The sequence below is a fragment of the Xiphophorus couchianus genome, chromosome 22 (assembly GCF_001444195.1).
Source record: "Xiphophorus couchianus chromosome 22, X_couchianus-1.0, whole genome shotgun sequence".
NCBI lineage: Eukaryota > Metazoa > Chordata > Actinopteri > Cyprinodontiformes > Poeciliidae > Xiphophorus > Xiphophorus couchianus.
Window position 1 is genome coordinate 2,621,591 of NC_040249.1, and position 13,125 is coordinate 2,634,715.

At 38.8% G+C, this 13,125-nt stretch overlaps 2 protein-coding genes across 6 annotated transcripts in view; one reads left to right on the forward strand and one right to left on the reverse strand.

Annotated features, from left to right (window-relative positions):
* wdpcp (WD repeat containing planar cell polarity effector) overlaps window positions 1-5,232 on the reverse strand; it is a 94,062-nt gene extending 88,830 nt beyond the window's left edge. Inside the window, exons 1-2 of one of the 5 annotated variants that reach the window (XM_028007730.1) lie at window positions 4,759-5,224; window positions 1,360-1,494 (exon numbers count right to left, since the gene is read on the reverse strand). The gene's annotated coding sequence lies outside the window, so the exon portion shown is untranslated. Of the gene's footprint in view, window positions 1-1,359; window positions 1,556-4,758 lie in introns of all 5 variants that reach the window. The other 4 variants (XM_028007729.1, XM_028007733.1, XM_028007734.1 and 1 more) reach the window with 4 other exon arrangements.
* Window positions 5,233-5,260: 28 nt separating this feature from the next.
* On the forward strand, window positions 5,261-12,356 carry mdh1ab (malate dehydrogenase 1Ab, NAD (soluble)). Its single transcript, XM_028007735.1, has 9 exons — window positions 5,261-5,388; window positions 5,878-5,976; window positions 6,441-6,537; window positions 9,656-9,831; window positions 9,951-10,073; window positions 10,162-10,338; window positions 10,609-10,722; window positions 11,625-11,714; window positions 11,812-12,356. Exons 1-9 carry the CDS (start codon window positions 5,386-5,388, stop codon window positions 11,932-11,934), a joined length of 1,002 nt encoding a protein of 333 aa, XP_027863536.1. The 5' UTR covers window positions 5,261-5,385; the 3' UTR covers window positions 11,935-12,356.
* The last annotated feature ends 769 nt before the right edge of the window (window positions 12,357-13,125 follow it).

Here is a 13,125-nt window from a genome sequence, read left to right on the forward strand (position 1 = left end):
TTGGCACTCCTGCAGAAGCTAAAGACTACAGCAGCGGTCTCAAAATCCAAACCTCAAGGGCCATCTCCTGCAAGGTTTAGATATCTCTCTGCTTCAGCACACCTGGCTCCAATATTAGTTCATCATTAGCAGAGCTCTGTGGAGCATAGCTGAATGCTAGTGATGCAGCTTAGTCATTAAATTTTGGGACAAAGGACACATATAAAAATTGCAGGACTCTCAGGGTCTTTATGACCAGCGGTCTAGTCTTCTGCCAACAATCTTTTGGGGGTACAGTCAATCAGTGCCAAGGAAAATGAATGGCGCTCCTTGATTGGCATATTTGTAGTAGCCAGCCAATACCATGCCAAGTAGTATTGCGGCTAGGTAATTCAGCCGCCCAAGCTGTATTTTCTGTCGAATATTTTCTTTCGAATATTTTGAAAAAAAATAAAATGAAAAAATCCACAAATTATTTTTGCAAATAATTAGGTGCTACATTCCACAGAAAATCCAAAACTAAACCGTAAGCGGGGTCTACTAAATGAACACAAATGCAGATCACACTTTTTAAATATCTATTTATGAATTTTGAAAGCAATATATCACTTTCCTAACATTTTATGTAAGAAAATTTGTTTTTGTGCTTGCAGTGTGACAAAAAGTGGAAAAGTGCAGGGGTATGAGTATCATAGCAAGGCAATAACTACCACATTTGTTCTATGCCTTATTTTTGCATTATAGTCTTTACTGCTAAGTAAATCTATGATGACCTGATGTCTGCTATTTTAGATACCTTGCCAGAGCAGAGAAGTGGAATAGTTTTATATGTACTGAATAAACCAGTCATAATTTTGTTAAACAAAGCAAAGTAGTGTTAAAATCCTTTATTTTTTCATAGTTATCAAATTTCAGTATCACAGACTGCCAACTGCCAACTTATAATCTCTTACTCAAACACAGAGCTTCTGCTATGGCAACAAGTGCTACAGAAGCTTCTTCAAAGGGAAAAAAAACAACATCTTTTCCCAAATGCTGGGAAAATGATGTCCAAGCACTTAAAACTGGCCGCATACTGACGCCTAGTGAATTAAGATTGTTACTGCAAGTATTGATAAATAAAGAATAGGTTCACAGTGGGTTTTTGTTAAAACCCACTGTGAAGAAGATACAGTGGGACAAAACTCATCTCTACAACTTCATCAGCTAATCTAAGGCAGGGACATGATGCTTCTAAGTCACAGGAACGTCACAAGGTAAATAAAGTGGTGTTTAAAGAAAAGAGATGCCGAACTGAATGAGAGATAACAGTCACGGTAATGTAATTATCTGCTGGGCTTGTGTCTTTTTTGTGTGCTTTTGTGTTTCAATGGAACTTACAATCTCATTGTGAGCGCTGATAGTCTGTCAGGGCTATTTGGTCTACTGAAGGCAGATAAGAAGGGGCGATATCGAGGCCAGCGACCGCCCTGCCTGCCTCCAAGCGCCAGTGTAACAGGGTCACTCAGGTGCTCTCTACAGGGACAAATGGAGGGGTAGAATAGGAAGAGATAAAATGGGGAGAGTGGAGATAGAGCTGAAGAGATGAACAAGAAAAGGAGGAGATGGAGTGGACAGGGGACATGCTGTCAAACGCTTATAAGGACCTTTGTCACTCAGAGCAGGAATGAGAATGTAGGTTCTGTGTCTGCTTGTGTGTGTATATGAATGTCCACGATCCAAATATGAATGTCCACGATCCAATAATATATGTACTTTGTACATATATTATTATACACACATGACCTCTTTCTACTTTCTTTTGGCTCTGTGCTCCAGGTCTCACCTCTAAAAAAACACCCACAATGCCGATAGTTTTCACACTTGCACAAACACAAAGGATCAAGCTAGCGTGCAAGCTGGCACCAGATACTATCAGGTGGCCAGCTGCTGCTTCTTGGTTTATTACGATTTCCTTTTTTCACGAAGACAAAGTATGCCTAATCCCCTCAAGTCAACCTGACTGTGGAGACTGTCAGAGAGGAAAACAAACACTGTAGTCAGACGGATCAAGTAACATTCACAGCAATGCAGTCATTGCTGTCACATGTCTTAAAGAATAATAACAGACCTAAAGGGATTTTACTGAATGCATTGAAAGCTATGAAATTTGTGAAAATAGACATTTCATTAATTGATTGTAAAGTTTAGAAAATGTTGCCATCTAAAGCACATTATTTTGTCTCATTACTATTTCTCCCACTTGTCAATCTACTCTTTTTATTAATTCAAACATTGTACTAATCGCAACCTTCAGAGGATCATGAAGAAATCAAGACTTCTTCATGTCACAAGGGGGAGATTCACAAGGTGTGGATCTCCATATTGCCTTACTGTTCTACAAGTGTTGTATTCCTTGTGTTAGGCCACTCCTAAACCAGGAACATCAGAAGTGTCTTACCTGGGCTGAGGTGATCCAAAGTTCAGGTGTTAACCAGGACATTTTAGAGCCCTTCTCTACTGGCAAGCTTAATGGAGATGCACATTTAAATTTCCAGCAGGACTTGGTATCTGCTCACATTACTGAAAGTACCAATTCCTACCGATACCAATGCTTTAATGACCATTGTATAATAGTGCCAGCAAATTCACCTCATCAAAATCCTATCCAGAACTTCTAGTCAGGAAAGTATACCAAGCATGAACAAGATGTTTGGACACATGTCAATGTGGGTTACAAAAGTTGCAACCCTCGAAAAAACTGTTTATTTGAAAACTGCGGATCATAGTTTTTATTTGTGTACCGCAAACTATAAGCCACTACTTTTGCTCAAATCTGATGCTACACCATTTTTCTTTAAATTTTTCAGAGAAGGAAGTTTAGCTCATATTTGCTTATGAGGTCTTTGTGTCATTTCCTACAAGTGGTGCAGCACCAACACAGGGAAAGGGTTGCAACAGGGGGGAGAATAGATTTTGCAATGGTTTGGCTCATTTAACACAGTGCAGTGTGAAAGCAAACTGCAACAGCTAAAAATTTAACAAATTTTGGTCCCCAATCGAAGCAAGTCTACCAGACTATCAGGTGGGAAAATCCTCCTAGTGCGCAGGAGGAAGATATAGATGATTATTGATGGCTTTTCCTGGCTGGTAGGCTACACTATTCTGGGTTTTTTTGGGGGTTTTTTAAGCAGCAGTTGTTTGGAAAAACATTTGTCTATGCTACCAGTATGTATTTCATTAAAATAAAATAAAAATCTCTCTGTCTAAATATCTTATGTTACAATGTGGACATCTGCAGCCTTGGTATGTACAAAATCTTCAAGTTAGTGCATGCGACATATTTTCAGGCGGATTCAATAGTACAGAAATTTCAATATTGCATTGTTCTTTCCATTTTCTTAGACTCACAGTCATAATCTGAAAGCTACAGACTCCTGTTTTTTCTCTTGCCAGTACCAATGGAAAGCGAGTATTTATTACACACAAGGATACGAATTAAACGGGAAACAACAGCTGCTTTATACAGCTCTGAATGAAGCTATCAAACACAGACCATCTCGAGAAAGGGAGCATGCACATTGGGGTCTGTCCCTGCCAGGTGAGAACACATAAACTAAGGCCAGGTGTAGGCTCATGTTAGTGTGGTGTGGTCAATCTTAAAAACAGAACAATATGAAAATGTAAATATTAATTTAGGTTGAGAAAATTATGTTGGATACATAAGGCTCAAATGAACACTATGGATAAGCTTCATTCAGTTCTTTTAGTCTAAGTGTTGGAAATCAACGCCAGAGATGACACAATTTTCTTTCAAATATTGTACTTTAACCACCTTAGAAACAAGAAAATATGTCATGTTTAATTTAGATTAAAATAGTTAATGTAGTGGAGATATCTGGAGTTGAAAATATCAATATGCATGATTGGAAAAAGCTATTCAGTTTGCGTTTTACCTTTTACCTTAATGAATAAATAAAACAGAGAACACATATTTTTTGGAAGAAATGCATACAATATTATCTCAGTTATAACATTAATTTATTTCACAATGTCAACTTTATTTCTAAAGCTGAGCAAAAATCTAATTTCTGTTTCCCTCAGTTCAATTAAGTATAGTAGTATTTTTTTGTTGTTGTTGTTGGATACTACTCTGCACACATGTCAATCTACTCATTGACAGGTGTAAATAAATGTCATAATAAACGGATAAACCAAAAAAAAAGGAGCCAAATGAAACAAAATATTCTAATAAAAACTTGAGGAGTCATCTTAAATCAGGTATTGGTGCCAAAATTCTGGTAAGTGGGATACAAAATGTATAGAAGCTTACTTATATTTTCTTTAGAGACATTGATGTAAGTTTTTAGATGCTGAACACACACACACACACACACATACGCCCACACACACACACACACCAGCCCCTTTTTAATTGCTGTTATTATTACCCTGGTAAACTTTACATGGACTTAAATTAAATATTACATTTACAATTTTCTTTAGTTAAAGCACCCACAGATGTTGACCTGTTTTTAGATATTTTTAACTCTATTTTCTAGATAGTATCACCACAATTTTCACGGAGACAGGGTACTATTATTAAATATTACGTCATATTAGGTAATGCCATTTCAGTGTTTGGTAATATGTCAAGTGTAATTACTAAAGCAACATGATAACAGGGAATTGTAAGACGGTTTTTCTAATAACAATGCACATATGCATCAAAAAGAACACCACTTATACAAGCAGAAAAAGTAAAAGTCGAGGAAAAGATAAATATAGTCATTACCTTACCTTTGTTATATTCTTGGTATTCAAGATGGCATATACTTTTCACTTTAATTGGCTGCAAGTTTCGTCAGGACGTGAACGAAACTTATCCAAACTTAATGCCCGTCTCTCACTGAACTTGTTTATATCTCTATGGCTTTGTCTTATATGAATAATTTATGCTAAGGTCACTGCTGTGCCAATTGTTGTTTCTGAAGTCCTTGTTCTGTGTGTCCTTCTGACAAGCGGCTAGGCTACCAGCTAGCAACGCTCGCGGCTTCTACGTAGCTAAGCAACCACAAGCGGCTCTAGCAGGGCTAATTCTAGCTAGCTAGCTCGCTTGCTGTTCTAAAAAGCGGTTATTGATCTCAGTACTCATTGCAGATGGTGTGAATTCAATCGAATCCAAATGAAAGCACATTTCAACACCGAGAAGAATGCAAAAAATAGTATCTAATTGTTGTTTTCTTGAGCTGAGTTAGCCCCTTTCGGTAAAGGCTTAGAATGTAACGATAATGAACTACAATTCCATACATGCTCAGTCTGCCGTATGACATGTAAAAGTGTCGTAGTGAAAAGAGGCTTTAAATAGGAGTGACTTCTGTCGTCAGTCAGAAGTGGGGGGAGAACAGTTCGAGTTGTTCTGTCAGCATGGTAAGTACTAGAAACAGAAGATGCTCAATTAAAGGATTTCTTTTCCAGAGTATTGTAGATATGTATTTAACTTGTCGAGTAAAAAGTGTTGTCGTTTTTCTTTTAGTTAGTGATAAAAAAAATGTTTTTAATTTGAAATAAGTTGGTGAAAGATAAGAAAGTTCAACCAATTTGTAGTTCATTTGTTCTCTCTTAAAACGATGTGCTTATTTTGCGTTAGAGTGAAATTTAAGGTAATGAATGAACGGTGGAGACGTGGATCAGCTGATAACCTAAATTTATCCTGGTTTTGTTATGCAACAGTGGGTTCCTAATAGAGACCAAAGGGTCTATTAATACATTGACCCCCTGATCTATTTAATCCAGTTAACAAAAAATAGAAATCCCTGCTCTGTGTATAAAAAATACAATTACCTGCCACCTTCAGAAAACCACCTTTCTAAAAGCAAGAAAAGTTGTACTTCTGTTTCTTCACTTTGTATTTTTCAGTCTGAGCCTATCAGAGTTCTGGTGACCGGCGCTGCTGGACAGATTGCATACTCTTTGTTGCTGAGCATCGCCAAGGGAGATGTCTTTGGCAAAGATCAGGTAAAGATGGGCTTTATCGTACCCTAACAAGCCGCTAAACCCCATTATCTCATTATGTGGTGTAGAGGTGCAGTAACAGTGTGACAGATATTGACAGGTGTTTGGGAACTGCTGTGAATGTGGAGAATGCCCCCCGCCATATTTTGAAGGGGGTGGTAATGAGCAGATGTTGTCCATGTTGGAGTTGAACAGACTCCACTCGCTCACCCACGTGGCCTCCGATGAAAGAGGATTGTCCTTGAAGTCAGTGAGGAGGATCTTGTGCCAAGTGTCTTAGTCCATTTTTAAAACCACTTGATCCGTTTGGCACACACAGTTGTCACCGAGTCTTACAGCTTTACTCGTGCAGTGTGTCTGAAGCCTCACACAATACACTTCATAATTAAATACACACCATATTAATTTAATATGCTTCGTTATGTTTAATCTAATACTAAATATCTCTTGTCTCTTTCATTTATTAGCCTGTCATCTTGCTTCTTTTGGACATTACTCCCATGCTGCCAGTGTTAGAGGGGGTGGTCATGGAACTGCAGGACTGTTCCCTTCCACTTCTGAGAGGTAAACATTTCAAACTATGAGGAAAAATAAATTCAACAATGCAATAAAATGAGATTTCTTCCTAGGGATCATTCGCCAGATTAGTGTAAAAGATGACTAATTGAATTAACCACACATTTTTCTTCAACCAAATGGCTGAAACACACTTTCTATGAAATAGCTATTTAAAATCTTATCGGAGTGATTGTGAGAAGTCCCGTTCTGTTTAGAGCCCTAAGTCTCGAGTCTAAACAGAATTTAGTGAACTTCTCAGTCTCCCATATTGCAGCCAGAGTACCACGATAAGATGCTGTATGTAATCAAACTCTTGGTCTCTGTAAAAAATGCAGTGAGAATACAGGTAGGGAGTTATGTTTTGTTCAATTTTCTCACAAAGCAAAGTCACTGCTGAGCCTCTTTTACAACCCCAGTGGCATTCATCTCTATTTATGATCCACAACATTTTGAAAGTCCCCTCTGCTGTCTTTTTTTTACATTATAATAATTAGATTTGCATTGCTGACTTAGTGAGTTGTGCCATTATTTTCTTTATGGCTGGGATTTCTCAAATAAATATAACATTCACATGTGTCTGTTTTTATTCCATCATCATTAAGCTTGTTTTTGAGTCTTTTTTTTTTTTTTTTTGAAGAAATAACAAATCACTTACTGTATATGTGCTTACTTTGATAGGCTTTTAGTGGAATTGGTTCCAGGTCAATTTGCCCCAAATGATAGCCTACTTCTCTTACCTGCATGTTGCCAAATTATTCCTTACTACTTCTATTTTGCACCTTTTTAAATGTAACCTACACACTGTAAATGCTTGTAGTTTGGTATTTTTACAAATTAAGGAAAACAAACTTCCATAAAAATGCTAAAATTGTAAAGAATTTCTTAATCACTTAGTATTACACCCTATTTAGCTTAGTCCTGCTACCCTTTCAGGCCAATCAACTGGTTTTTTTCACTGGCCTAAATGGGCTAAGCAAGCTTCTGCTAGTAGATTTTTTTAGTAGACTTTTTGAAGTCTTTACAGTATGTCATGAGATGATTGTAGCAATCACCTTTAATTCCTCAATCTCCAAGATGGGTTCGAAAACATCAATAAAGCCAAAACTTCAAAGGTATCCAAAGAGGCACAATGATCAGCAGCAATGCAATAACATAGATCAGTTCAAATTAGTCATTGTAGTCTAGATAAAGATTTGCTGAATTAGACTACTTTGGAACTGTTTGGTTTCCTAATTATAGATGTTGTTGCGTAATCTCAAGTGGAACAAGCCTTTGTGGCTGTTTTTAATGACGTCCAAAACATTTAAATGGAATGACAAAATATGTGCAACTACTTGTTCACTTTACAATTTAGTGTCAATTTTAAGTCCGGTTGTCAAATTGTATATATTCTTATTTCAAGTCTACTGATAGCATTCCCAAATCATCTAACAATAGCAGCTACCCACTCCTGAGGACCTTTTATTACACTTTTTATTTGGTTTAGAAATTATTGTCTTTTACTCTCTGAACTAAATGTTAAGCCCAGGAATTGTGCATGGCTCTGCTTTGTCTCCTCTGGAGACCTTAGATTAGGCCACCTGACCTTCATGTGTAAAAGTCTTTTAGGTGTCGCTATTGTAACCCTCATCGTGAGATCGGGTGTGAGGGGCCATTATGTGCCAACTCCATTGTGACCTAGATTTTTTTTTTTTTCTCTTTGTGAAATGATGCTTTGTTTGGACAGGCACTGAGTGGCCCCTGTATTAACCAGCTGCAGTGCAAATACAGCACAGCTTTAAACACCGACAGAGATGGACAAATACAATTCTGGGTCTCCATGACAAACGTTCAGGGTCCATTTAGTCATGTTTGTCACTCTAGTTTGTGACCATTGTCAATAGCTTGAATTGTTTTGTTTGTTTTTAATTTCCAAGTCATTTTAAGTCTGACCAAGGCATCATTTATGCACAAAACAGCCCACAAACTCAAGGGACAAACTGGTAAATGTGTTATACGATGTTTTTACAAGCAAGGAAGACGAGGTTGAATTGGTGCAAAATGCATAATGTCAATCTGGGCACTGAGTGTTCATTGGAGAGCCTAGGATAGAAACTCTCTGTGACAGCTGTTTTTCTTCAAATAATGCTATGTATCACTGATCTGAATGCAAAAGTCCAAACAGTTTCCAGGATGTGTGGGGTCTGCAAAAATACAAGTGGTTTGTTTCCTAACCCTTGAATTGGACAAGACCTGGATGGAGGGAAGATCGGCCTTGATGATTCTCTCAACATACCTAGTTGTTTGTTGTGTTATCCTGTTTTGTGGATTAGCCAAACTGCACAGTGATGGTCAAGCACAGGACAGACTGAATGATGGCCATATAGAAGATGACCAGCAGCAGGAAGTACAGTCTCTTCCAAATAATGTCTATGTATGAGGACCGTCTCAGGTCTCGACAAAGGGTGGCTCCCTTGAACTTGAAGTGATGCACAGGGAACACTGTTGAGGATGGTAGGGTGTGTTATCTAGAAGTTCACCGTCATCTCAATTGGGTTGAGTGGGTTAAGATCAAGGTGGTTCTGACCAAAACGGTGGGTCAGCCAATCCACCTCCCATCTGTGTGCAGACTCATCAATGTCCTGGATCAGTCCAGTGACAGTGGTATCACCTGCTAACTTCAGGAGTCCGGTCAGTGTTGCAGTGAGAAAGGAGGATTGGGAAGACAACACACCTCTTGGGTTTGGGGTGCCAGTACTGACGGTTTTTATGTGGATGTTTACAGTGACAGGTGTCTGGTTTAATAGTGTTGACGGCTGAGCTGAAGTCCACAAACAGGATTCTGGCAAATGTCCCTGAATGGTCGAGGTGGTGCAGGATGAAGTTAAGTCCCAAGTTGACTGCAGCACCTGCTGACCTGTTTGCTCAGGTCAGTAAGCAAACGGCAGGGGGTCTTTCAGACGCTTCAACATCACTCGCTCAAAGAATGTCATTACCACAGACATCATAGCAACAGGCCTATAGTCATTTAACCTCCTTATGGTGCATTTCTTGATAAGTTGGACAACTTGTTGTCCTCTGGTTTTGGGGTTTTATTGTGAAAAAAACACACAATAAACCAGCAGTTTATTTTCTCCTTTCACAGATATTGTGCCCACTGACAAGGAGGAGGTGGCCTTCAAAGACCTGGATGTGGCCATCCTGGTGGGCTCAATGCCCAGGAAGGAGGGGATGGAGAGGAAGGACCTTCTAAAAGCTAACGTGAACATTTTCAAGAGCCAAGGGGCCGCCTTGGATAAGTATGCTAAGAAGACCGTCAAGGTAACATTTATTTCTCTTGTGTTGCTTCTTTAACATTTTGGAAATGTTCCTTACAGTTACAGATTTGTGCCTTGACATGAGATGTTGCCAGGGTTATATGTAGCTGGGTCCATTTTCAGGTGCTGGTTGTGGGAAACCCTGCGAACACCAACTGCCTGATAGCAGCCAAGTCCGCTCCCTCCATCCCTAAAGAAAACTTCTCCTGCCTCACACGTCTGGACCACAACCGGGCTCGCTCCCAGGTCCCTTACCTTTTTAAGGCACTTTAGTTTCTGTTTGCTTACCAACTCTGTGATGTAATGTGAGCTCTCACCCTCTCACACGCTGCAGGTGGCAATCCGCTGCGGTGTTCCAGCCACGCAGGTGACGAATGTCATTATCTGGGGCAACCACTCGTCGACCCAGTACCCAGATGTGCACCACTGCAAGGTCAACATGTCTGGCAGCGAGCTCGCCTGCTTTGACGCGGTCAAGGACGATGCTTGGCTCAAAGGGGATTTTATAGCTGTGAGTTGATGTCTTCTCTGTCAGAGCCAAACCTGTACCTTTTGATATCTTTACATAATGGCAGTAAATGGAGCACCCTCCACACTTATTGCAGTGGGCAGGGTTTTGCTGACCCTAATAAGTTAGGAATTGGCTGCTACAAGAATTAAAACTTTCATCATTTCAGGGTCCAAACATTTTTGCTTCAATCTTCAAAGGGCCACTCAAGTTTTTGATGTCATTAAGAATCGTTTTTGATTTAATTAAGAAGTCCATGTTCTCTTTTTACAGACTGTTCAACAAAGAGGTGCTGCAGTCATCAAGGCGAGAAAGCTGTCCAGCGCCATGTCTGCAGCAAAAGCCATCTGTGACCACCTGAGGGACATCTGGGTTGGTACCCCAGAGGTAAGTTTCCTAATAGCACTTTTTTTTCTTTTGTTGTCATAATACCATAATTTTATTCTCCTATCATTTTTACTTTATTCTCATTCAGCTTTATTCTCGTAATATGTCTTTATTCTCATATTATTTTTACTTAATGCTGGTAATATTACAGGGTAATAAGATAATAACACTCTATTGATTCCTGAAGGGGGGATCATTTTGATTGTCAATTTACAATGACAGTCTTAAGGACACACACATATCGCTCTGTATATTGCTAAATATATATTCAACATTTAAATTGCACAGCTCTAGAGACTTTATTTATTTACTTTAATTTAATTTTTAACTTTTTCATTGTGGCCCTAATACGTCGTCATAGTAGTGTTTGCCCCATAAGTAGCATTTCTGGATTTAAAAGGCTATATTACCAATGCCCCACATATTTGTAATTGTGCCTAACATAATTTTGTTATCAGTTCCCAGTGATTGTAGTTAATCTAATTAATCTTAACGTTCTAAGAATAATTTCTGTCATATATCAACACTGGCTACATGTAGAAGAATGGATGATTCCTCTTATAGCCATGTTCTGTGTTGTTGCATTGCTTATACTTTGTTGTGGTGTTGCCAGTTTGAGACAAACCAACTTATAGAGTTTAGAACATTAATAAACATCTGCATCAGGCAGAAAATGGCTATTGATAATTGAAATTGATGTACATACCTGCTTGTTTAAGCTGTGCTTCAAAAGAAATTGTCTGTCTACTAAGTCACCTGCCTGTTCCATGTTGAGCACCTTCCCCTGAAAATGTCTGTGCAAGCTTCTGATTTTTCTTTATTTTTAATCATTGTTAGTTTGAATTTTGATGCCACAATAATGCTTTTCAAACACAGTTTGACCCGCTTTGTCTTTTCTGCAGGGTGAATTCACCTCTATGGGGATCTACTCCACTGGAAACTCCTATGCAGTCCCAGAAGACCTCATCTACTCGTTCCCTGTCCAGATCAAGGTGGCTCTGATATGACCTCGCTTTCACATATCAGCAAGCTCACTGAGGATTATTGTGTTATAAGAGTGCTGTTTTTGTTTTGTTCTTCTCTCATTAGGATAAGACCTGGAAGATTGTGGAGGGCCTGGCAATCAATGACTTTTCTCGGTCCAAGATGGACGCCACCGCAGCAGAGCTTATAGAAGAGAGGGATACAGCTGTGGCTTTCCTGGGAGTATGACTGCACTCGGTCGGGCCGACCCCCCCGCTCCCGCAATGTCGACCCAAAACTCCAGAGGCACGCCTGTGATGCAGAACTCCTTAAGCCCCTTCGCTGCTCTCTGCAGATATACATGTTCACATGAAAAAGAATGTCAGGGTTATTTGAGGGTTTAGATGGATTTATATTTGTCCACTGCCAGACTTTTTTTTTTAATCTAGAAAAATAATGAGTATGAGTTTACTTTGATCAGAAAAGCAGCAGATCGGCTGCTTATCGGATCGGTTCAACTTGATCTTTAAAAAAAGCTTCTTATCAGACTTTGTTCTCTGGAGGTGAGTGAATCGATGGATAACTCTTGCATATTGTCAGTGATTCACTTAAGTCATGAAACACTGTATCTGATGACTTGACGTTAAAAATTAAAAATGTGTATAAAATAATATGGCTCCTGTTCTTTTTAATACCTTTTTGGTATTTTGTTCTGAGTGACTCAACGTACCAGCTTCACAATGTTTCATGACGTTTGATTGGTTTGCACTACGATGGCTAATTCAATGTGATCATGTGAACTCTGAGCATTGCAATTGCACTGTATCATAATAGAAATATCAACGGTTGAGATAACATTCATAAGGGGGAATACACTTTTTGCTTTTGGTGACTTCAGAAAAAGCATCTACTACGACTGAAGGCCTCAACTGTTGCTTCAAAACATATGGTTTATTAAGTTTATTGTAGATGTCCAACCAAACAATCTGGCTTTTAAATTTCCTGTTAGTAAGAAGCCATCGCTGTTTCATAAAGCATAATCTATCATTTCATACGCCTGTTTTAATACAAAGTCTTCATGTCCCAAGAATTTTCCTCAGTGCAAACAGCATTGTGGATGTGATGTGTCTGGCCATTTAGCTTTTTTTAATTTGTATTTTATTTATTAATATAAAATTGAAATTTTTATATTTCAACAGGGGTTTTTCTGGTCTTTTTCCAGAGGCCTGTGAGAAGTGAAATGACACATCTTTACCAGACGGGGGCAGTATTTCCTCATCCCACCTGCATCAGAACTCACAAATGTATCATTATTAGTACGATTAACTAGACTGGAAAATGCCATTGCTGATCAACTCAAGCTCTAAAGGTACAAAATGCCACTCCAAGATTAATGCTTAATGCTTCACGGCATAAATATTTACAGATGGTTAAAATTCG

Coding starts and splice junctions, on each gene's coding strand:
- mdh1ab (XM_028007735.1), top strand. Junction 9,832..9,950: donor ATGCTAAGAAGACCGTCAAG/GTAACATTTATT, acceptor GTCCATTTTCAG/GTGCTGGTTGTGGGAAACCC. Junction 10,074..10,161: donor ACAACCGGGCTCGCTCCCAG/GTCCCTTACCTT, acceptor CACACGCTGCAG/GTGGCAATCCGCTGCGGTGT.